The sequence below is a fragment of the Lepidochelys kempii genome, chromosome 14 (assembly GCF_965140265.1).
Source record: "Lepidochelys kempii isolate rLepKem1 chromosome 14, rLepKem1.hap2, whole genome shotgun sequence".
In the NCBI taxonomy this organism is placed as follows: domain Eukaryota; kingdom Metazoa; phylum Chordata; order Testudines; family Cheloniidae; genus Lepidochelys; species Lepidochelys kempii.
The window spans coordinates 6,423,675-6,449,612 of record NC_133269.1 but is presented as its reverse complement, the minus strand read 5'-3'; the positions used below and the strand labels follow the sequence as shown (position 1 = coordinate 6,449,612).

General features: G+C 44.9%; 1 protein-coding gene across 2 annotated transcripts in view; it reads right to left on the bottom strand.

The window, feature by feature from the left end:
* The window catches only part of LOC140897711 (cilia- and flagella-associated protein 337-like), a 52,997-nt gene that overhangs the window by 9,392 nt on the left and 17,667 nt on the right, over nucleotides 1–25,938 (bottom strand). For both annotated transcript variants that reach the window (XM_073310656.1, XM_073310657.1), the window contains 7 exons: nucleotides 22,907–23,071; nucleotides 22,019–22,168; nucleotides 21,582–21,766; nucleotides 19,515–19,654; nucleotides 15,817–15,962; nucleotides 12,091–12,308; nucleotides 3,907–4,091 (listed from right to left, as the gene is read on the bottom strand). In XM_073310656.1, the coding sequence (XP_073166757.1) occupies nucleotides 3,907–4,091; nucleotides 12,091–12,308; nucleotides 15,817–15,962; nucleotides 19,515–19,654; nucleotides 21,582–21,766; nucleotides 22,019–22,168; nucleotides 22,907–23,071 (1,189 nt within the window). The remainder of the gene's footprint in view (nucleotides 1–3,906; nucleotides 4,092–12,090; nucleotides 12,309–15,816; nucleotides 15,963–19,514; nucleotides 19,655–21,581; nucleotides 21,767–22,018; nucleotides 22,169–22,906; nucleotides 23,072–25,938) is intronic.

Below are 25,938 nucleotides of genomic sequence, written 5' to 3'. Positions count from 1 at the left end.
CATCACAAAGAATGGGACCTGGTTGTCCCTGTGTCTCTGAGTGCAGCCCAAGTGAAGAGAGTTTATAATGAGAAGGCACAGGGTTTGCCTAACCCCATGATCTAAGTAACTCCTTAAAACCCTGTTTCTACCCCAGTCATGCCCCCTCCACATCCCTCATGATGTGGCTCAGCCTGGACCCTTTAGTGCTGAGAGGAGGCATTTTCTAATTGCCTCTTGTCACCCGTACAGCGTGTGTCAGGTCCATGACACGTCCATCCCCTGCAGGCCTTAGTTATGTGCTGGTGAACGGGTTTGCCTCGCTGCTGTTCTCTACTGGATGGACTGTCAGACCTGCTCCTGTATCAGCTCTTTTCACCCTCTGGCTATCTTAGGTACTTTAGAGCCCTCATAGGACTTCATAGTTATTAATGGCTTTTATCTCACTACACTCTGTGACACAGGGAAATAATCTCCTCAGTTTTAGAAATGGGGAACTGAGGCAGGTGGTAGGTTGAGTGACTTGCCCCGTGTGACACACCGTGACCCTGTAGCTGAGCCAGGAATTGAACCTATGTCTTTTGAGTCTTAGTCCAGAATGCTGATGGCAAGGCCCTTCTTCCCTCTTGTGGCCTAGGAGGGACAGAACCAAAACTAACACTACAGGTAATTTAGCTCATGTAACAGAGGCCTATGGTTTCGGAGCTCAAGGTGTCAGTTGCCATGGGAGTGTCCTGTGATTATTTTCAGAAGTGACTAGTGATTTTGAGTGTCTCAATTTTTGCGTGCCTAACTTGACACCCCTTAAAGGGGCCTGATTTCCAGAAGATGGGTGTTCAGCACTTTCTGGAAACCAGATCCCTTTAAGGTATATCAAACCGGGCAGCCCAAAATGGAGGCCACCAGAATCACCAGTCACTTTAGAAACTTGAAGCCCCAACACTCCAAAATTTTGACCCAGAGAAAAAAACACTCAGCAGAAACAATTTATCGGTGTTGGATCACCGTGGAGCGGATTCCAGCCCCACAGCTCTGATCCAGCAGCCGGCAGCTGGCAGCTCTAACTGATAGGCTGGAAAAGTAAAACAAATCAATGAAAAACTCCATGTTAGGACTCCGCCCATCTGATGTAGATTTGACCGTGTGTGATAGATAATGTGTCAGATTGAGCTGCAGCTTAAAAAAAAAAACAAATGTCACGCGTGAATATGAAGGGTGTGTTCATCTAAGATGCAGTGTTCAGTGGCAGGACACCGAACGGTAATTAAAACATTCAGCAGATGGGAACAGACCAGCAAACACTTAAGTGACACTAAGCCCACCTAATACAAGGAATGCGGAAGGTGCACGTGCGAAGCAGAAAGGCAATAACCCTACTGCCTTCCATTCCACAGTGGATCTGAAACCAGTCTCATTAATTCAGTTCCCCCGCAAGGTGGGTTTTACACATGGGGACTCTGTGGCACGGAGTGTAAGTCATGCAGGAAATCTGTAGCAGAACCCCGGAATCCTGGCTCCATGTTTCCTGCTCTAATGGCTAAACAGCACGCCACCTAGTACTTAAGGGCTTGATCTCAAGCACATCGGAGTTAAAGGAAAGAGTCTTTAATTGCTCACTGTTCAGGATTTGGATATGGAAACACATAGAATCATAGAATCATAGAATATCAGGGTTGGAAGGGACCCCAGAAGGTCATCTAGTCCAACCCCCTGCTCAAAGCAGGACCAATTCCCAGTTAAATCCAGATATTAAGTGCTGCAGTGTATTGGGAGCTCTCCAAAGTGGCAAGATGGCAGATTTCTCTGTCCTCCCAGGCAGCTAGAACAGATTTTCCATTTGACAAAAAAGTCTGATCTATGGGCTTCCAAACAGCACTCTGGACAAAGCGCTTATATGTGTTTTAACAAACATGTTCGTGAAGGCAGGGTTTGCGGCTAGCCCACTAAGAGTTGGCTGCAAGCTGCTCCTAGTTTGGAAGGAAAAGTCCAGGAAATCTGTGTCCAGGCTAAACAAATCTGAGCACATGCACCCGTTCAGCCTTGAATCTCGGAAGCCTTTGACCGGCCAGTAGCTCCAGGTGGTCAGAATTTGCAGTCTTGCTGGTTGATTTCTATAGGGCAATCCAGACCCCAAATGGTTATGTGGGTGCTGTTCTTCACTCTCCTCCCAGCTTGATAACTGCACAGTTATTACCATCTCCATATGGCACATGATTTCCTGGGGCAGATTGCGTCATCAGCCCATCACATCCAGCATCCCAGCTTTTGCAGCAGCCAAGGCCTGAAACTTCAGAGCAAGGCAAATTGATCCTTTTAGGCCCTCACTCAGCAAAGCACTTAGGCGCTTGCTTCATGCTAAGCATGTTCTTAAGTCCATCTCTATTCTGCACTTAAACATGTGCTTAACTTTAAGAACAGACTTCAGTTCCCTTGACTTCAGTGGGTTTTAAACACCTGTTTATGTGCTTTGCTGAGCTGGCACCTTCATGCATCTGGCCTAGTATGTAATACTATCCACAGATGTGGGATTTCCTTCCTGAGCCCTGTGGTGATCAGGTGGCATGAAGCATGAGATTTAACTTCCCTGATCTGATCACGCATATGGCAATAATGGTAATCCAATTATCTAGCCTTTTAAAAATGCAGCCACACTATTTGACTCTCTGCTCCAGAAACGTGGTGTTTCACAGTGAATAGATTTCTGTTCATTTGGGAAGATGTAAAAGTATTTCCATTGTGGGCATTTGTTCAGTTTAATGTATACTAGGGGTCACTGTGTGTCCCCCGCTCCACTCCTAGGCTAGGAATTTTCTGGGCAGTGTTGATTTTTTTCCATAGTTTGTTTTTAGCTAGCTTTTTTTGTTGGTACCCAAAGACCTTTGGGTGTTGGCACTACATACATGAGAATATTTTATTATTTATCACAGTTATGAATGCGACTCTGTTTGCTGCATGGCCCCTAATGATTTACACAAATTCCTGGAACCCATATTGTGCAAAGTTAATGGAAACCTTGCAGCTGTGCATTCCTTAAGTGAAAAGTGCAGTCCAGTTCCAGTCTGTTTCTTAGCAATAAGTCAAGCCTTTGCAATCTATGGAACAGCTTGGCAGCCGTGTAAAACTGTCTGACTGTTAGAACAGTTTGTTGCTAATTTATTCTGAGTCCTGCCCTGAAGTCCTGACTTCAGTAAACCCCCATCCCTACATTTCCAATATTTGCCAGTTGGCTTCACTGAGTTTTGACTGCGAAGACTTCAAGATTGGAGCCTTAGGAGCACTCCTGACTCTTTGAAAATCACAGTTTTTTTAACTCAGCAATTGCAGAACATTCAGATCATTTTAAAGAGGAGGCAAACAAGCAGCCGACTGGGATTTGGCTGAAGTAATTAATTCAGCTCTTCACAGCCTCATTAGGTATAAATTTCTCTCTGGAACCTAATTAAAATACTTGAATATCCATCTTTCAGTACCTTTTGTGAAGCTTGATGACAAACAATGAGTCACTCTATTTTATAATTACATAAATGTTAACTTTTTTAAAAAGAGACACATTTGGGGCCAGATCCTAAACTTTCCATCTGGCTACTCTGGGTTGCGCAGACCGCACAGAACAGCCAGGAGCCTGACCTAGACGGGCAGCGGGGGATTCCCAAGGTATACAGCAGCATCTCCCAGAGAGCAGGTTGTGCTGGACTAGCTGGGGGTGGAGAGCCATGAAGGTGTATGGAGTAACCTGGGTAGGTTGTAAACACACATAGCATGGGTACAAGGGATCAGGGGATTACATTTTTCTGAAAGGGGAGGAAATTAGTCTTCAAAAGTCTGAGATATGCTGGCATGGGGAAAAGGCAGCATAGTGGGAATGGGGAACAGGTGGGAGGAGGCTCCTGGCTCTTAAGGCGGGCCCCACTGCTGGCAAACACTTACCCTGCGGTTGCTCTCTCTCCTCCATTGTACTTCCCCTGTTGATCTCCTGGTTTACCTTCGCTTCGGTCTCTCCCTCCACATTGCTGACAAGCTCCCCTGAGCTGAATAGCAACCCATCCGTGTATGCCAGCTGCTTGGTTGGCGTTCGTTTTTTCCTGATTTCTTTTCTCTCACTCCAGGGGTCCCTGATAAAAAAAGAAAAAAAAAAGTAAAATAAAACGGTGCTACTGTGAGAGTGGGTTAAATATCTGTAACCAAACCCGGGCTGATCATCGCAGCCAGCCGGAGAAAATGTGAAACCCAAACGGGTCAGAATCATCTTACCGACAAAGAATCATAGAATACCAGGGTTGGAAGGGACCTCAGGAGGCCATCTAGTCCAACCCCCTGCTCAAAGCAGGACCAATCCCCAATTTTTGCCCCAGATCCCAAATGGCCCCCTCAAGGATTGAACTCATAACCCTGGGTTTAGAAGGCCAATGCGCAAACCACTGAGCTCTCCCTCCCCACAAAGGATGTCGGGAGCTCCATTACAGGAGCCATTGGGAACAGGAAGTTACTGTTGAGAATAATCTTGGATTGGGAAGGGGATTGGATTATTTTACTTGATGACCTTTTCCATCTAAGATTTCTATGGTTCACACAATGTCACAGATAGTCATATTAACCCTGTTTCTATAGAAGGAAAAGACAATGCTCCGATTGAGTTAAGTGGTGCTAGATGCCATACAGAACACAGAAAGATCTGCCTCACGTGTTATTCTATATGGTAATAAGATATTTGGCCATACTGGCAACGTGGAGTGTGGCAGGGATTCCTGAAGACAGAGCTCTGTGAAAAGGAGAAAAGTATCACCCCAACTGTGTTAACAGTCTTTTGCCATATCAGCCTAGGTCATTTCACAGTCTGAAAAGTTCACTTTTCATTAAACGCATTGAAATGGAAAATTCAGCACAGTTTGACACAAAAATTCATCTTCACTAGAATGAAACTTCACATGTCCAAAACCAGTGGGTTTCCTCAAAGATACTATTGCGCAGAAATCCATGACATTGCCCCCTGCCCCATCTGGACCAGTTCCACGTAATCGAACCCGAATGCGAAAACCTCAAATACTGCGAATGTCACTGCAAATATTTCACATGGCCATAATTAGCTGTGTGGCCAAAGTAGGAGCACTGTAGAAGTAGAAATTCAACAGTGTAAGCTACGGAAGAGGTTAAAACCACTACAGAAGACAGTCCCAGCTCAATAGTAAACTGGATTTATTGGTTTAATTTACGGACACTAGTCAGATAACGATGCCTTTGAACAATAGTAGCAATGCTTGAGCTGCTGAGTCTAATCTTGACCTAACAAGTAGTTTTAAAACTGGCCTATTAACTGGAATGGTGTGACACTTGGCTTATATCTGTTTACCAAATGCTTTCTCTTTATATTGCACTTTTGTCTCAGCTTGTGGCTGCAAAGCCAGTAGAGGTGACTTACCTGCAATCCCCCATGCCACCCAGTCGCAGCAAATGGCAAGGAGAGAACAAAACAGAAATGCTTTCCCACAGGAAGTGGGCCAATTCAAGGGGAGCTGCACAAGCTTGACTTTCTGGAGTTTGTTCTGTTGAGAAGATGGGTAACTTCTACTAAGAAAGTCTTTGTGAGAGAATAAGCTTAAATCAGACTGTTCTCGCTATGTAATAGTCATGTCTGTCCGAAGCTGTCCACTGAGATTATAGATAGCAAATAAAATAGACTAAAGTAATGTATGGCCACTCATTTCTCTTCTGAAAAGGAAATTCCTTGGGCCAGATTCACTACAGGGGCATAAGCAGGCACAGGTCCACTGACAGCCACCGAGTTGAGCCTGCTTACGTCAGCCCAGAGTCCAAAGCTTCCTGACAGGCTGGAAGCCATGACAGAGTCATACACTTTATCCATTCCCACGGCCCTGAAAGAATTCAGATTCTCCATCTAATAGTCATACACAGCCAGCTAAATGACTATGCTTGCTGGGTGAGGCAAGCTGGCATAAGGCTCCTGAGCCCAGCATGACTCCACGGGTGGTTAGCTTGGTCCCCGGCCAAAGCAGTGAAATTGGAAGGAAGTATGTGGCTTCTCTTTGGTACTTTGTGGTTTGACCATCTGCAGGGAGCTTGAGTAGGCGAGCATCTCTCTTTCTGCCCATCCCCTCCTCCATACCAGGCCAACAGCCAAGGAGCAGTGATAGTCTCTATCGCTATAATAAATGACACTTCTATAGAGCTTGCCATCCGAGGATCTCAAAGCACTGGCAAGCCTGCACTTGGAACACTGCATTCAGCTCCTGCACCTCAGTAACAGAAAGACGTAGAGGAAAGAACAGCAGCAAAATGATTGCCGGAGTGGAGGGGCTGGTTTATGATGAAAGAGCTTGGCCGTGCGGGATGAGATAATCACCTAGAGTATCAGAGCTGTGCCAAGGGTGGAGATGAATGGAGGGCATAACTATGGGTAATGGGATGAAGGTAAGAAAAGGAGCATTGACGATACCATGGGGAGTCTTTCTGGCAGTGAGATTTATTAAATAGTGAAGGAGTCTTTCATTGGACGTGGCAGAGGCCTCACCATGTGGCAGGCAATTTTAGTCTAGGAAATTTGCTCTCCACCAGCAGGCGAGGGACTGGACAAGTGAGATGAGTGTTGAATCTCTAATTTCTGTGATTAATTGGAGATCATCGTTAGGGGTTACAATCAGGGAAAACTTTTGTAAATCAGTGTTTCCATTAGATGCCTATTTTTCTAGGGTAACCCATACCTTCCCTCCCATCTCCCCCAACTTTTGCTTTGGCCTGAAACGTACTGGTACATGGCCAGAGAGAAATGTTTGCTGAATACAGCTAAGGAGGGTGGGGAGGGAAAAGTACATTCATGTCATTTTTAAGATGCAAGATTACAAAAAGCTAAAAAATAGACTTTTGTGGTTTCTGAAGCCATTTGGCATTCCTGGATGGGAGCTGATGAGGCTCTGGGTTTTTGTTATTATTTAGACACCCTTACATTTTGCAGGGCTATTTCTCTTCAGTGTGGGTATGTGTGGGTAGTAAAGCAGAGGGTATTTTGGGGGAAAAAAACAAAGTTAAAAATGGCCTGGTTATCGAGTTTAGAAAAGTGCTCATTGCATGTGCAACCACTTGTTTTTTTTAAAAAGAGAGCTCAAATTTGCTGTAGATTTTGAGGACGTGGGCATGCAATACCAAAACACAATGAAGTATATATGGGAAAACAACTGAAGCAGGCTCCTCTTGAGCTGAGATCCTGAAGAATAGATATATTTCATATGCATTTCCTGATTTATGTTAGTTTGTATCTAGTACTGTGTGGGAGTGTGGGTTTGTACAGGAGTCAGCTAAACCTTCTGGTGGGCTAAGGTTGGATTGTTTCAAGGTTGCTCAGATAAAGGTCCACACAAACAAAGAACTCTCGGCTGAACTCATTGAACTCACAAACTCAGAGAGCAGCGTCGGCCCAATATGCTGGGCTCTGATGATAATCATATAAGTTTTAGTAACTGTTGCACCAAATTCAATTCTTGTGGATATCAACTTATACTTCGAACCCCATCTTCAGTGCTGAAGGATTGTCACTAAATCCTGCATGCTTAGAAGAGAATCCTATTCACTAGCATCAAGGGTTAAGTGGCTTTTGACCTCTCTGTCCCTATTAGTGCCCAGCATACTCCTAATCTGTCCTAGGACAATTGCTGTGGATCTTATTCTTCCTGATTCAGGCTATGTCTACACTACCGCAGGATCGATGCTGCTGTGATCGATGCACTGGGGGTCGATTTAGCGGGTTTTGAAGACCCGCTAAATCAACGGCAGACTCCAGTACTCCAACAGGAACAAGAGGAGTAAGAATAATTGACGGGAGAGCATCTCCTGTCAACCCAGTGTGGTGTAGACACCACAGTAAGTCGACCTAAGCTAAGTAGCTGGAGTAGCGTAACTTAGGTTGACTTACCGCGGTAGTGTAGACATAGCCTCAATGTTGACTCAATGTCAGTCCAGTAAGTCAAGAATTATTTCACTTCTTTCTGTTTCTTTCTCCCAACATTGGACAATTAAACACTATCTTCTCGAACGGTAACAGTCAACGGATCAAGTTGTGGGCTCAGTTACACTGGTGTGTAAATCCAGAGTGACTCTGCTAATTTCAGTAGGATCACTCTGGATTTACACCAGTGTAACTGAGAGTAGTGTTTGGTCCATAGTTTTGATGTCAGACAAAACTTAGAGAAAAACAGTCACTCGATCAGATTTTGTAAGAGAAATAAATAACTACACTTCATTCTCCCAGTAGCATTGCCATGTGGTGTGACAGTTTCCTGAAGGAGATATTCTTATGGCTTCAGAGGCTTGCCCTCAGATGCTGGACAAATCTCTCTTGACCAGAGGTGACACAGTTATAAGAGATGCACATTCTTTACTTGTCAGGTTCAAGCACTTATTAACTATTGACTCTCAGGTATTCTCTGATCTGAACTTCTAAAAACACAAAAATATTAAGATTTCTGTTTTCCTGGTCCCGAAGTACATACTGACTTATCTAACAAGTGCATCCCATTTGATATTCTCTTTACCCATTAATCCTTTCAAATGGAGGAAAAAGGACTTTAAATTTCCAGTTAACTCTCTTTGTTCAACTAATGCTTCCTTGTAAAACCTTAATATGGCTAGTTTTCCTCTCGGGTTAATTAATATTTGATTAGTCATCTGGAAAGGTCATGGATGTTTATCAATAACAGCAGAGAGATGATTGTCTTCCAAAAATTATAATATCTGTAGAATAATTAGGCATTCTTGATAACAGCTAGACACAGATCTTTATTTACTCTTTTGCTGTGAGTGGAAGTTAATTTTGTTTGGCTATGAAAGAATTAATCCCAACCTCTTCACAGGGTAGGTTTGTCCAAAGCTTCTTTGGTATCATTTTTCCTATTGTGAACACAATGCTTTTTTTTCTGGCTGAAACAACTGGATTTGTGGAAAGAAACTGGAAGAACTTAGTATAATAGGCCTGACTTTGGTGAACATTGTTGATCTGAGCCCTTTGTTGTTTTTGTGGACTGGAGGGAGATTGAAAAATCTGGCACTTTACAAAAGACTGTTTATAGCTTTGGCTGTTAAGAAAAGCTGGAATCGAGTCATTTACAAAGCATCTGATAACCTTTTCAGAGCTCCTGTCTGCTTCAAATTAACAGTGTTTATTTTCTTTGCCTCTGGTTCCAGCTCAGTGTAATCAGTTGACAAATCTTCTGTGACTTTAGCTAGGAGCACGTTTGAAAGGTACGTCTGGTCTGTTGCTTACACATGCAAAATTTTCAAAAAAGATTTACTTTTACTACTTCCTTGCACATTCCGCCCGGTTGCTGGTTTACTGAATGTACCCTGTACAAGGACTAGATTTATAGAGCATCTGCCTCACCTTTGGAGAAGACTCTGAATGCAGATGCTTCCAGGAATCAGCGACAGAAATGCTGTCGGGGGCCATAGTTTCTTGGGCAAGGCCGGCAGGGGGTATGTAGTTGAAACAAGAATTACTGAGGTCACTCGGTATGGGAGTATGGTAATACCAGAGAGATTTTTAAATCAAAGCACAAATCGGTAAAGCTTTACAATGATGGCTTTTTTCCCATCCTGGACTCAGGTGCCTTTCAGCCAGCATGCAGCCCTTGGCTGTGTCTGTGCCGAGCTTCTTTGGCAAACATTTCCCTCTGCAGCTAACACAGCTGCAGCTCCTTTCTTGTAGAGAGCCTTACTGTGTACATGGCTCTCACAGCCACTGGCATTTTGAGTGCAGTGTCATTTTGACTTGCTCTGAGAGCAGACTTGTGAAAAATACGACCTTGCCAGTGCTTCCACTGCAGTTAACGCGACTGGAACGGCACTGATGTGAGCAACAATGGGAAATTTTTGCCCCCCCCCACCCCCCCAGAACCCTTTGTGTAGACTGCTCTTGAGCATCAGCATCAGTAGGAGAAGAGTAAAGGGTGTCAGGGGAGGCTGCTTTCAGGGGGTCAAGTGTTGCCAATGCTCATGATTGATTTCATGATTTTTCTTTGTTTCCCTGTAAAGCACCAGCTCCTGGAGTCATATGATTACATAATAATCTCAGCTTTCATTAAAAAACCGTACTTTTCTAGTCGTCGTGTTTGAGGAGAAAAGGTTGAAAATGTGAACCTTTGAAGGCGCCGGTACAAAAAGTGAAAGAACCCCAAATGTATCATTTTAATAATCTCAAGGTTTTTATGTCAAGCTCATGATTGGCGAGAGGGGGAAGAGTAAGATTAACTCAGCTGAGTTTAACTGACACTGTGGGATCAAGCTGATGAAAGAAGATTTTCTCACCTACCCTATTAAAGCTCTCCTCAGCAGGTCATCACATCTGCTGAGCATCCTCTCATTTACTGGCTTCTTTAAGTAGGAGATTTTCTGTATTAATCTTTTCATAGCTCTCCCACACCCCACAGGATGTACTGTGGCTAAATCCTAGAACCTTAGTTAGGCAGGCATGCTAACACCTTTGATACGTAGGCTAATTAACAAAACTATTGTTAACCGACTTCCAACTGCACACCCCTAATTGTCACCTACCACCTCACACTGAAACCCATACTGGGTATCATTAAACAATTAAAACCCTTTCTCAATAGGGACCCCATCCTGAAAGAAATATTTCCTGAACCCTTTCTTCTGGCCTTCAAACAATCCCCCAACCTCACCAAGCTCATCATCAGAAGCAAGCTCCCCGCAGACCAGGACCCACCAACACAAAGGGGCACCAGACCCTGCCAGAACAATAGATGCAAAACCAGCAGCCATAGCTCCACTGTTACAATGATCAACACCCTCCCACAACACACCTTTCCAGATTCCTGGGTCCTACATGTGCCTATCACAATATGTGGTGTACTGACCCAGTGCACAAATGCCCCAGTAACCACTATGTGGGTGAACCCAGACAATCACAATGCTCTCGAATGAATTCACACAGAAACATAATAAAAGACAAAAATATCCTGTCACCCATGGGCCAACGCTTTCCCCAAAATGAGCAATCCCCCTCTGACCTCAGTCTTTGTCCTCAAAGGAAACCTGCACAATGCCTTCAAAAGATGAGCTGGGGAGCTGAAATTCAATCTTTGCTAGACGCTAGAAATCACGGTTGCAATAATGACGCGGGATTTATGGCTTATTCTGACACTCTTTTTGGTCGTCTGACTGCAGGGGTGTTAATGGGCCATGTCACCTTGAACGGTCCTTTAGAACGTGTGTTAACCACTTATGCTAAACGATCTGTTCCACCTTGTATTCAGCTATGACACTCTGAGTCCCTTCCCCAGACCTGAGGAAGAGCCGAGTGTAGCTTGCAAGCTGGTCTCTTTCACCAACAGGAATTGGTCCAATAAAAGATCTTGCCTTATGCACCTTGTCTCTCTAATATCAAAACTAGCCCACATTTGCCCAGCCTACTGTAGCTGTTATACAGACTCCCTATGTACATCACAGCTTGAATAGCCTTAACATTAAAATTAAAGCATTTTAATATGTCCTAGCACATAATATATATAGTTTAATCTTGCACCAGGCCAGTGGTTACAGGTCAACAGTGATGAAGAAGGGAGGAGAGAACTTTATCGTTTCGCATCTGTGGTACAGGTAGGGTGCTGGGGAGAAGATCCCAAGAGATGGGAAGGATCATCTGGAGCCAAAGAGTATGAGCCCCAGTGTCACCCAAGGCACCCATGGTGATGAGATTACATAAGAATTTATATAGAATAGAAGCAAAGAGTCTCTTTGCAACCTGCACCTTCATCCCCCCTAACTGCCTGAACTCGCCTCCAATCCCTTAATGGGAAGCACCCCAGCCAGATCAGACTAGCTGACAAATCAGCCCCTCCCAGAATTGGTATTGTGCAGGTTAGCCAAGGCTAACGGAGTTCCCCACACATATGACTTAGTACAGACTCCACAAATCCCAGGGCCATCCTTGCCCTTCAGACTGTCCAAGTCAGTATCTATTTGAATTTCTTGCTAGGTAAGCATTGGTCATGACAATGAGATGCACTGGGGGCAGAGGAGGGGTAACGTTCTCAGAAATTCATCACAGAAATAGCCTTAGAAGTGATCCATCTTGGGCTGGAAACTTACTTGGGATGGGCGAACGTTGATGGATTTTTCAAGTCCCATCTCTTTTCCTGCCCAAAGGTTCCCACAAATTTCCCGTCTGGGGTCCACAGTCTGGCGCTTCTGTCCGAGGAGCCGCTCAGGATGAATGAATCTGAACCGAACATGAAGTGTTCGACACTCACCACAATGCTGTTATGGGCTCTCCAGCTACACAGTAAGGGAGGCTTTTCCAGAGAGCCCTGGGACAATGGACACAGGAGAAAGAGATTCAGGTAGCTGGCCACTAATCATAACCTTAAAAAAATCCCAACAGAGAAAGCAGAATCCATGTCACATGAATGGAACCTAGGCCATGGGATTGATCCAGGTCAATAAGGCTTCAGGTAAGAAGTGGGGTTATTCATGTGAGTGATGCATTTCGTTGGGTCTGACCTACCTTAGATAAAGGGGGAGGAGTTGTATAACAGATTTTTTTCTGTATTTTATCATCTTAAAACCATCAGCGCAAAAACCATCCTGTATTAATTCCTGGCTAATTATCCTGAAGAGATTCAGCCTTTGACCTTGTGTCCGATATACTTGGCATGGATTAATGAAACATTTCATACCCAATCTCGTCATTTAATTAGAAAAGGAAGACAGGAAAAACTTAATGCTCCCAGCAGCTAATATGAATTTCCAAAGCAGTGACCAGTCCCTGCTTCCAGAATGAAGATCCTCATTACCTTTAAAAATGGAGAATAATGAGCCCAATCTTTTGTCCTTACTCAGGCGAGACTGCCTTGGGCTTAATTAGGATGTGTGAGGGAGACAAGGGTGAAGTTAAAAAGCGAACACATGGACAGTAGCACCATTGGGACACGTACATAGTGAACCTAAAGTAACTATGATCTCAGCATGGTAACCCTCCAGCTGCCCTTCCCACCTTTCTTCTCTCTGCTATTAGTTGACAGAAAGGTGGGATGGAATCAGGAATGGAATCTTATTTGTTCTATAAAACACTTAGTACACGGTATGTATTGTACGTACTGTATAAATCATTGTTAATAATACTATGTGACTGGCTCCGTGGAATACTCCAGCTGCGGTGTTAGCAAGATGCTTATCGCTCTAAGTAACTTGTTTACTTAGCAGGCTTAATAATTGTATCGCTTGCTTTCTGCATGTGCTGTGTCTATAAGCCCCAGCATTGGAGATTTGTAAGGGAAGCAATCCCGGTGCTCAGCTCATGTTATTAGCTGAGTCAGCAAGAAAGGAGCACATTAGAGGCTGAGCTGAACTAATCTTATCTTGTTGCAGGCAACATGGCCTTTTGTCTCTCCAGTTTTCTCCATAAAGATTTTTTTTAATCATGGAGTCCATTCAAGGAAATCAACAGTCTTTGCTTTCCTGCCAGAGATGTAAATGAATGTAGCAGACATATTTGTGGGGGATGCCTGAAGGCCATATTTAAGATGGTGATGCTACAAACTACCATGCTTACATGCTTACAAACTAGAAGTTCAGGGAAACCCCAGGAGTTCCTGTTCAGGAAGAATGGACCAGTGGTTAGAGCATTAGCTTGGGAAACTCAGGACCAATTCCCTGCTTCAACAATGTCTTCCTGTGAGAGCCTGGGCAAGTCTCTCTGTGTCTCAGTTCCTCCTCTGTAAAATGGTTCACTGGTAATGGGAGCCATATGGCATAGATGTATTGAGCTTTCCCCACCAACCCCTTTGGCCAGTGGAGCAGTCCTGATCTCACATATATACATTCATACATATAGAGAGGCCTCTAATCTGCAGTTCTGTATCAATTGTCAGTAGGACTGACAAGCTAATTGGGTCAGAACAGCTACCACAAAGCCCTGGGGCCTCGAAATGTGAGGGCTAGAATAGTAATGTGTTCCTTACATTATTCATGGGTGATGAAGAGTTAGAACATGCTGGCTTGGGAACATTAACCACCTGGTGAAATGTTTTAGTAGATTCATAGAGTCCAAGGCCAGAAGGAACCATTGTGATCATCTAGTCTGATCTCCAGTCTAATGCAGGCCAGAGAACTTCCTCACAGTAATTCCTAGAGCAGATCTTGAAGGAAAAACACCTAATCTTGATTTTAAAAAGGTCAGTAATGGAGAATTCACCACCATCCTTGGTAAATTGTGAATGACTCTCACCACTAACAAAGTCCTGTGGATTGAGAACAGTGCTGCATTAATAGTTCTTACCAGGCTTTCTGGGTGATGGCTAGATGGTCCAGAGGCTCGCTGTGCAGAAGGAACAATAGGACTGATAAATGACAGGGTGGTAACTATAACTAAACCCTTCCCATGAAGCTCCTGGCAACAGCTTACTTCACTTCAGAGTCTGGTCTAGTGATTCCAAACCCATGGATAATTCTCAAGCTACTGTAGCTACTATTGGTTGTCACTGAAACTTCTGGAACTTTTCTTCCAGACCTCTGTGAAGTCACCAACTCGCTGCCAGGCTTCTCTTATTCAGACACTATGGCACAAAAATGTCTGTGTCCTGGCCTGTGGGAGGGGCTTAGCCACCTGAAATGGTGGTAGTAGCCGGATGGGCTGGGCATGTGTGTGCTTGCAAGCGTGCATGTGTTAGACCTGTGGGAACTTAAACACAAAGGGAGCCGCTGGTAATTCAGTGAATCACATCTAGTCGTAGGCAGGCTCTTTACTTAAATATTATTATTTATTGTGAATTGACAATGTCTTGTTGGGATGATGAGGCTGTGCAAAACCAGAGGAAAAAGTGTTCCCTGCCTGAAGGATCTGACAACCTAAATCAGACAGCCACCTGTCAGACAGACAGCTAAACTTCTAGGGATGCGGATATTTTAGCAAATATATTGTAACAATCCATGAGCACCAAAAACAATTTTCATTCTGCTGCACACCAAGGGTACTCAGAACTTCATGGCTTCTGTGCTAGTGGCAACAGAATACCTGTTTTCCTGGAATTAAAAGCTCAGGTCTTTGCCAGCTGATGTACAGGTGAATCTCTGCAAACTGTGAGCAGTGCATTTCCTATGACAAACATCTGGGAAGTTCTGATCCCATCCAACGGTGTGTACACCCACACCTATGTGTGTGTGTGCTTGCCAGTTCATAAAAACCTAAACGATGCTTGCTGAGTTATCACTGAATGACCTGGGCAGAAAATGTGAAAACAGAGATTGAACCAAATCATAAAATTTGGATCTGGATTCTGCAGGGGGGGCTGGAACAATTTGTATAATGAGGGTGCCGAGAGCCATTGAACCAAACTGTAAACCCTGTATATAATGGAAGCCACTTCAAGCTGGGGCATGCAGTAGCACCCCCAGCATCCCTCGTTCCAGCATCTACGGATTCTGCCCCAGTGTAGGGCCCTGGGGTTTGGATTCAGTGATTTCAGGCCCATTGTTAGTTTTGAAGAGATGTTTGGAGGATCTTTGGCTCACCAGGAGAGAATGACAGCTTGAAGAATAAAGGGTGGCATGGAAGCCCTAAGATGGATAATAAAGACTCGGGAAGTACCTATTCAAGTTTGCCTAATGCCTGCCGGAGACATTAAAAAGATGCCTGACATGCTCTTGCCCAAAGAAGTGAGCAATGCCCTCGACAAGTGAAGCATCGTGGACATGAACTCCCTAGGGATAATCAGGAAATAAATAACAACACTCATGAACATGGTAACCCAGTGAACTGCTTTGTCCGTACATGCCAAGGCCATTTCCATATACCGAGAATGAAGTGTCAAGATTTACCTGAGTTCTAGGGGACAGCCCATAATCTGAAATGTCCCAAACCTGGATGAATCCACCTGTGTCTCCAGATACAAGAACACTGTTCATTTGATTGGTGGACAATCCAGTCACAGCCACGTCCTCTGTAGCTGGGGCATAATAAAAACCTGAAACAACAAGAGAGGATGAAGGGTAACACTTTCAAAAGCCTATTACACTGACACTGTGGAAAGTGGCTTCATTAGGTAGCTCATCAGCAGCACTTCACTGAAAAGAGGATGAAAATTCTTTGTTCCACTTCTAACTCTATCACACTGCACCTATTATTAACACAGGAAAAGGCGTCTCTTCTGCACCATTAGAGTCGCATTGGCAGCACAGGCCTCCTCACACTGTATCACACCTGTTATAATAAACAGGTGCTATATTTAATGCCTTATATCTATATAACAACTGTCGCTGGAAGAATACCAATGTGCTTGCATATATAAAATTAGTCACCCACTATTGAAATGCAGCCACCTCTGGGTTGGAATCTGGCAGCCACTCTAACAACACTGGGTAACAGTTCTTGTTGTTGTTTCTCCTTAGAGAGAGGAATATTGCCTTCAGTTGAAATGCTGGAGTTTTTTTGGACAGTTATTCATGTTGGACTTTGGCAGAGAGCATGGGACCCACTCCAGAATGGCCAATACACCCAGTGGTAGGAGACTCACCTGGGATGTGAGACACCTGGCTTTGGAGCAGGGACTTGAATCGGGGTCTCCAACATGTCAGGTGAGCATCCAAACCACTGGGCTATAGATTCTCTCTCTCTTTGTCCCAATGAATATTTAGTTATTTATACAAAGTGGAACAAAAGAGAACTAGATAAATTCATGGAGGTTAAGTCCATTAATGGCTATTAGCCAGGATGGGTAAGGAATGGTGTCCCTAGCCTCTGTTTGTCAGAGGTTGGAGATGGATGGCAGGAGAGAGATCACTTGATCATTACCTGTTAGGTTCACTCCATCTGGGGCACCTGGCTCTGGCCACTGTCGGCAGACAGGATACTGGGCTGGATGGACCTTTGGTCTGACCCAGTATGGCCGTTCTTATGTAACAGCTCTAGCAGGAGTTATCTATAGACAGATGGACTCTCTAGCATGGTTGGGACATGTGCCTGGGGTGTAGGAGATCCAGGTGTGCATCCAAACCACTGGGCTGTTGGCTATTCTGGGGATTCTCTCTCTCTGTCTTGTTTTTGTGTGGGAAATTTTGAAAGCTCTCAGTTTTGTTCTGATGTGGAACAAAAACAAATTCTGAAACCTCACCATTTTTCATGGAACGGAAGCTCAGCATCTTGTCAGGCGTCTCATGGATGTACCCCAAAATCAAGGGCTACTTTAGAAAATATTGGCCCGAGGGTGTGTCCACTCAGCAGCTGGGAGGTGCGATTTTCACCGCAGGTGGACATAACACGCACCAGCTCTGCTTGAGATAGTGCCTCAAGATCGCACTGCAGGGACGGGGCTTAGCCTGAGGATGTACCCATGAGGTTGGGCAGGACTGTACTTGGGCAACTAGCCTGAGTGGCTGCGTGTGACTCTGCAACCATGCTATTGTTAGGTGCTAGATTGAGCAAAGCTAGCATGTGTATGTCTACCTGCCCTAGGAATCACACCTCCCCGAAGCTATGTAGACGTATCCTTAGTGTCTCTGCGCAAAACCTGATCCTACTGAAATTAATGGGAGTTTAGCCATTGACTTCAATGAGGCCAGGATTTTGCCCTCTGTGTGTCTGTTTGACTCACAGTTACTGGTAGTCATCACAGATGGAAATTCCTCAGCTGCAGTGGGTTTCATTTTCGGTAACCGCTCACCATGTACAATTGCAGCTGCCTGGATTGCCATTTCCCACCCATGAACTCTGTGCTCCCTTTTATGCTTTGCTAAAATGATCTGTTCCAATGAGCGTGGCTGTGCATTGAATAACACTGCTTTGTCTTTTTGCATGGTAATTTGTTGTACGTTTCCTGCAGTTAGTTTAAGGCTTGCTCTTTGGTTTTCATTTTTGTAGTTTTTTTTCTCCCCCACAGGGATACTGAAGTGGGTCACTGAAAAAAACAAAACAAAACCCAGCCCAACCCCAATCACTGGGAAAATACATTTCCCAAGAGAAAGGGTTTGAATATCCTGTTTTTAAAGCTTTTCTCATGTCCTGTTTGGAAGCTTTTCTTGTTAGCTAGCATTTTGGTTTTGTAAATAACATACATTTTCCAATTGTTCTTAGTGCCAGTATCTGAAGTTCCAATAACTGGAATATTGGCACTATAGGAAGGAGAGAGAATAAATAAGCATCAGATACATCCCTGCCGTTAGACCAGGGAAGAATTTGGCTCTTTGGGCCAAATCCTCATTCCAATGTAGTTGATGGATATTGTGCTTTTAATCCAAAGGGATCGTGATTTGGTCCAATAATGTCTTATGTCTCTCAGTAGGACTATGGTTATAGCATATGTTGCCAGAATCCTTCTGAGAGAGAATTTCTGGAACAACAGATCAGTTAAAGATCCGAACACACCAATGAACATGGATCAGTTTAATTACAATCCAGATTTCAGTCAGATGCCGGCTGCAAGGCCTTTAACATTAAGCTGTGTCTACACTAGCACTTTTGTCGGTATAACTTATGTCACTCAGGGGTGTGAAAAAACACCCCCCTGAGTGACACAAGTGACACCGACAGAAGCGCTGGTGTGGACAGCGCTACGTCGATGGGAGAGAGCTCTCCCCTTGGCACAGAGCGGCTACATGGGAGATCTTGCATTGGGACAGCTGTGCCGCTGTAAGGTCTCTAGTGTAGACATGGCCTTAGTCCTGGTCTACACGACAAACTTATGTCGGGACAACTACGTTGCTCCAGGTTGTGGAAAAACGACACCTCTGAGCAATGCAGTTATACCGACTGAACTCCCGGTGTAGACAGTGCTCTGTTGACAGGAAGGCTCGTTGACTGCCTCTCGGGGAGGTGGAGTACCTACGCCAATGGGAGAAGCTCTTCCCGTCAGCGTAGGTAGCGTCTTCACTAAGCGCTACAGCAGTGGAGGTGTGCTGAGGCAGTGCTGGGAGTGTAGATAAGCCCGCAGTTACAATTAGCATCAGCTTTAGGAATAGGTGGGATACGTGATCAACCAAAGCATTTCAGAGGGAACATCAGAGCTCCGAACACTCGGGGATGAATTCACCTGCAGGAAGAGACCCCTGCGCTCCAGAAGCCCATTTACAGAGTACATGCTGCAGAAGAAGCCGGCTAGCTAGAAGACTCTGTACTCCTGACTGTGGGTTGCAGGAGAAGACCAGCTAGCCAGAGGACATGTTCCCCTCTCTAACATGGGTTGGGCATGAGACATGGAGAGGATGGGAAGGAAAAGTAATAGTGTACAATCCAGGATTAATTACTTCAGGTTAGATGGAGGCGTCTCCCTTGTTTCTCTAGCACCAAAACAAGCCGTTTCTGCCACATCCTCATGGCTTGTTGGCCCACGGACCAAGAGGCCCGGAGGAGACACACACACCTTCGGGTCTCTAGATAGGCAGCAACGAGCTCTTAACACCTGCTCCCCATTGAAGTTAATAGCAAAACTCCCACTGACTTCAGTGAGCCAAAATTTCTCCACAGGCCGCCAGGATCCAAACATCTAGCTGAAGCTATGATGACTTTCACAGGTAAGTCTTACCAAATTGCCGTTGTTCTGCAAAGACGCTCCACCAGCGAAGGCTCCCGGCATCAGAGCTCACAAGGATTGCACTGTCTTTTGAAACACCACCCAGGGATCGATGCTGGAGAAAGAGTAGCTTATCCACTGGAGGATGTGACCTAAAATTCAGTGAAGAAGATGTTCAGACCTATTTTCCCAACCCTTTGTTTTCTTTGAAGTCCACCTGGCAGGTCAAAACACCCAACTTTTTAAAAAAGGGCTGGTTATTCCCATTGGAAAGGAGGGGAAAAGCCCGGAACTATAAATGCGGTTGCATTTGGGAATACTAATCACATTTTCCTTTGATTGCTTTCTTCACACAGACATAAATTAACCCCCCCCCACACACATTTAATTGTTTTTATTTAACTATTAATGCCAATTTCTACAGGAGAACCCCCAAATAAATGTCTGTATGTATTGGCTGTTAGACATCCAACAAAACTCTGCATTGTCTTCAAAACTTGAGCTACAGGCATCAGAGTGCTGGGAGCAAGAAGTCAAAAGTAGATCAGAACGATGGTCCTGAACCTGCAACGGGTGGCATGTGGGTGAACTGCTGTGCCCATGAAGAGCCTGACTGAAGTCAGCGAGACTCTGTACCAACTCAGGGGCCTGCCCATGTGGAGCTCATGGCAGGATTGAGGTCTAGTGGGTATATATTTAAAAGAAGTTGGCAATTTTTTGTTCAGTGGCAAAGGGTTGGGGAATGTCTCCACAGCTGGTGGCTCGTGGTGGGGTGTTTCATATCATGTGGCTGATATTCATAAACCCGGGGGAAGAATTGCATTTGGCTCCTGTTCAAAACCTTTGCAAAGGGTGTAATTCTCCTCAGTGTCCCTATCAGCCCAGTAATATTTCATTAACCCACACCACAGGAAACACCGGGCCTGATCCAAAGCCCATTGAAGCAGACACACGTCTTCCCATAGACATCAGGGAGCCTCGGACCTGGCCCGTCGGTAGATTTTCACACTGAGCCAGGGCAGGGATGGAAAATGAAGTCACACTGCTGAAACTGCGTGGAGAGGCAGGCCCTGGGTGTTTATTAAGGGTCAGATTCTGCCATCCCTGTTGAGGCTGGGTCCAGCTGATCTCAGCACAGCGCCAGTCTATATCTGCAGCAAATTGCAACATCCTCCCGCCTCTGGCTCAGCTGCTACACTGAGGATGGCTTCAGCTATTCCCCACCCCTTCTCAGTCAGGGGCCGCTCAGGTGGCAGGAAGTGGGTGCACAAGTTCTGGGTTTAGCCAGTGGAGGGGTGTAAGGGAGGTTCTTACTCCCATGGATGCATGGTGCTTTTTAACCCTGTATAGCATAGACCAAACCCATAAAAGCTGGCTTAAATTTAATGGACCCAATCCTAGAAACCATCTACTCTCAAAGTTCTTGTCAACATCCATGTCACGCAGGATTGGGCCCAATTTCCCCTCAGTGGGGCAGATCCTCTGGTGGCGTGAACGGTCATAGTTCCATTGAAGTCAGTGGTGCTAAGACACTCTATACCTGCTGAGCAGCTGCACCAAGGGATTGAAACACACCCGCTGCCCGGGTGCGTTCCCAGATTTCACCATTCAAACATGCAGGCCCATGTAGTCAGGATAATGCTCATCACAACTATAGCTGCTTGTCGTCTTCAAAGCACCTTGCAAACATTAATAGTGCTTAGGCTGGTGCTTACCTTTTGTGAGAAACTGTCACTGTTTGCCCAGCATGCTGACATGATCTCAGGTAGAGAGAGCAATGCAGATTCTTTAGTGTCAAGCACCCGGTTTTCAAGTGTGTTTTTAATAAATAACAACACCACCACCCACTCACACCCAGCAGGTAAATCATCAAGGAGGATGTTACAGGGAAATAAGACACCAACATTTTAAGCAGCAAGGCTCTCATAAAAATGCCCTCTCTTTTTCATGCTGTTTGTTAGAAGAAAAAAACAACAACTTGGAAATGAAGCAGCTCTAACACCCGAGCAAAGCCCATTACTTCCCCCAGCCCACAGTTTAATGAATAACTCACCATAAGTCATTAAAAGAAAATGATACCTTTCGGGCTGAGTCTGTCTGAGGTAGAGATACACGCTCTGGGATTCCACATCCCACACGATAATTTCGCCATCGAAGCTGGCTGAAGCAAGGAGCCCAAGAGAAGGACAATAGTCTACAGTCAGGATGTCCTCTTTGTGCAGCTGCCCACCCTTCCAAGAAGGATGCACAGTAACATATAGGGCCTACAAACAGGCAGAGAACAGAATAAAGCTCAGGTTTTACTAACTTGATTAATAAGACATACTGGGGCAAATTCAGTGTTGATGTGAGCAGATGTGGGTTCCTCTGACTTCAATGAGGTTTTTACCGCTTACTCTAATGTCACTTCCATGGGTGTAACAGAAGGAACCATCTTGTTCATTTAAACACAATCAACAACTAGTACCCTGTTTTTTAACAGGTGGCTATTCCCATTCCACTCCTCCTTTACGCACCCCAGGTTCACAGAAATCATAAAGGACGATTTTCTGATTCCATCCCACTGCGAGCAATGTTTGATCCCGCAAAGCTACAAGTCCCATGACTTCAGCTTCTTCCACTACCTCCAGTTGGTGCAAGTTTTGGCCAGTCTGAAAATGCCAGACCTGTTCAAAAGAAAATATATTTAGTTTTATCCACCCACAATGTTAGTCGTATCTTATCTGGCCCCTCAGCTATGGTGCCTGGTGTCAGAAGGGGAAGAAAAGGCATGAAAGATGATAAATGAAGTCTCTGTCTCAAAGAGCAGACAGTCTAAAGATGTGCTGAACCAAAACTAGGTTCTGATCACATCTGAAAACTTCAGAGAAGTTCCTATTTGATTCCAGAGCAGAATATTGCAGCTTGGGCTATATGCTAATTGTCATACCATGTGGAGTCATCAGAGCTTTGCAATGATTATTATAAAGGCTCTTAATATACGCAGTATGAGCAACATGGTACTTCCTGTCTATCCATATTTAAGGCCATTGTAGTGAACTGACAGTGTTTGACTGAAAATCCAACTCTGCCAGCAAAGGGTGAGCACGTTAAGTGTGTTCTGCTGACTCACTGGGGCAGATGGGAATGTCACTCTAGAGAGAGGACCTCAGCTGTGAGCTGAGCCAACCTTGGTGAGGAACCCTGCGAACAGCCAAACCTCAGAGATTTTGTGCTGAGTTGTTTTTGTGAATGCAGCCAGACAGCAGAAAAGGGGCTACATTTTGACCTGCTACAGCTTGTGTAGGCTGTGCTTCAAGCAGGGTGGGGGAATCACCTGCTCCCAGCTCTGTATTCTGGAAATGAAGGAAAGGTCAAAGGAACTGTGTCACAAGAGCAGCTCTATTCTGTTTCAGTAAACAAACCTTTATGGTCCCATTCCTTGCTGCCGTAATGAGCCTCTGCTGGGAGTTGTCAAGGGCCATGCATGTAATCTCTTCCTTCCCATGGGCATTGTTTATGAGGAGGCGTTTGGCCCCCGTCTCCACATCCCACACAGCAACAGTGGCATCGTCACCTCCTGTCACCACCTGTCAGCAGAGAGAGCAAAGTTTGACATGTTCTGGTTTTGAGTTGCTTTACGTTTTGCTAAGGAAAGCCCTGAGGAGCAGTATGGAGCAGCATCTCCGTTTGGAGCAGGACTTCACCTTCCCTGGATGGTGCATCAGTCCACCAGTTTATGCAGAAAAGCCAATTTCCCCACTTCAATCCATCTATAATATAGGCAGTGGCTGGTTCAAAGCAGCTATAGACTGATCCATGTATATCCATTGAACTGAATCACTGAAAATCACCGTGGATAAACACTTGTGAGGTCAACAGGGGCCAATGTAGAATTGTTCTCTGCAATTTATCCTCTCCAGTGCTATGTTCAGTCTAGTTTGAAATTACTTCATGCTGAAGGATGTTGAGAAATTTGAAGAGGGATCAGAGAAGAGCCATGAGAATGATTGAAGGATTGGAAAACATGCCTTAGTGAAAAACTTAAGGGGCTTAGTCTGTTTAGCTTATCAAAGAAAAAGTTAAAGGGTGATTTGTTCACAGTCTATAAATACACACATGGGGAGCGGAGAGACAAGGTGGGTGAGGTGATGTCTTTTATTAGACCAACTTCTGTTGGTGAAAGAGACCCGCTTTGGAGCTAGACAGAGCTCTTCTTCAGGTCAGAGCTCTGGGTAGCTCGAAAGCATGTCTCTTGCACCAATAGAAGCTGGGCCAATAAAAATATTACCTCACCCACCTTGTCTCTCTAATATCTTTGGACGGACGTGGCTACAACACTGCAAAAGGCATGAAAGAAATTTGACGCCAGAGGGTTTTTTAGTTTAGCTGACAAAGGTGTAACAAGAACCAATGTCTGGAAGTTGAAGCTAGGCAAATTCAGAGTAGAAATATGGTGCAAATTTTTAAACAGTGAGGATAATTAATCATTGAAACAACTTCCCAAGGGGTGTGGTGCATTCTCCAGCACTGGAAATTTTTAAATGAAGATTGGATATTTTTCTTAATGATCTGCTGCAGTTCAACTACAACTATTGAACTTGAAGCAGGAATTAATACAGTGAAGTCCTAGGGCCTGTGTTGACTAGATGATCACAATGGTCCCTTTTGGCCTTAAAATCTATGAAAAAAAATGGAGGCACTTCCATCACATCTCTTGGAAGACAGTCTTATAGAGTGCAAACATCAGTTTTCCTTTGCTCATTTCCATTTGATTTTGTCCTGTTATACTGCCGTGAAGCATCCGAAACAAGTCTCCTTGTTTGGTATTTATGTCCTGGGCCTAGGCATTCCCTAGGACATACAAGAGCTATTACTGAAGAACAAAAATGAGTAATGAGGAAGTGAAACATAGGACAGTGCCGAGTGTGAAAGAGGTGAGCATTCCAAAAACACTCAGAAAAGATTGGTGTTGGCCAGTTCAATGAAAGATGTGATTTAGAGAGGTTTCTAAAGGCAGCCATGTGTCAGGCTGCTAATGAGCTCTCATTGGGCACTAGCGCTGCTTGGAATGGGTGTGAAATTTGGAGACCAAAGGGAGCAGAGGACAGAGCTGAAGAGGTGGGTATATTTGGGGCTGGGGAATATTAAGAAGCGAATCTTGACAAATTGAAAGAAGTCAGGCTGACCAGCAAAACCAGAGGAAGAAGATGCAAGGGATTGTGGCAGAGGATGGGTATGGAGGGGAATTTATAGAACAAGGCAGCTGGGCACCACACAACTTGCTGGAGGTTTAATGGCTGACAGTTGAACACGTACAGTGATGGCAATTTGTTCCTAGCCTCACGCATGAGAGTAAAGATGTCAAAGCTGCTTAGCTGCAAACCCCAAGTACTGCTGAGCTCAGCTTGGGAGGTGCTGGAGATGTCACCGAAGTCATGCTTTCCGGAGCCAATGGGATTTCTTTTTGAAACTTTTGATTAAGGCAAAGCTACAACAAATGGTTATCGTACTACACTATACTTTAATTATTACTTATTCAGGATCGGTTTAACATTCAAAGATCCTGGCTAAAAAGAGTTGAACGTACCTGGTTTCTCAGTCCTTTCTTGCATTTCCTGGCAGCTGCTCCCCTCCCCTCCCAGCTCCCAAAATATGACACAGAAACACATTCTGGAGCCAGACAGGACACAACCCAAGCCAAACCACATGAACTCAGGGTTCCGTGACGGTGGAGGAGATTTAGAGGGCTCCTGGACTTGTTTTCTGGGTGGGTTAATGGCTGGAGTTTGTTGTTCTAACCTTGTCCGCCCTGTTTAGGGCAGAAGAAATGCATCCCCGAAACAAAGTAACTCTTTTCTTGTGGCTTCTGACAGCGATTCAGCTGCACGTGTTCCAGGGCACACAACCTTTGACTGTGCTTTTCCAGTTGGTTTGGGATGCAGTCAAAACAAGCAAGTGACTAAAGTCTGCGAGCTGCCCCGGGTGAAGAGCTCTGCTTTGCCTTATTTGCACTTAGTGACTAATACCGAGGGTTGGACGGATGGGAGACAAGTACATAAGCTCATCATCTGCCTGCTCTGGGTCAAGGAAACAGACAAAGAAACCAGCAAACGGCGCACAGCTGCTTCATCCCACTGTTTGCTTCTCCAGCAATAAAACAGGGAGATTTTAGTATAGAACAAGAGCAAACCCAAGTTCTTGCTTTTTCCCTCCATAGCAACTCACTGGAGAAATCGCTAGCTCTCGGGAAGCTTCGTATTGCTCTTCTTCTTGTCCCAGAGGAGAAGACTGTGACTCCCTCAATGTGCTTACATTTTAATTCGAGACCAGAGAGCACCTCTCAGTCAAGCTCTGAAGAGTCTGGTCATCATAAATATACCTCTCCAGAGGGTAATGGGGTGGAGGAGGAATCCCTGCCTGGTGCAGGGATTGGATGTGTTGACCTATATTAAAG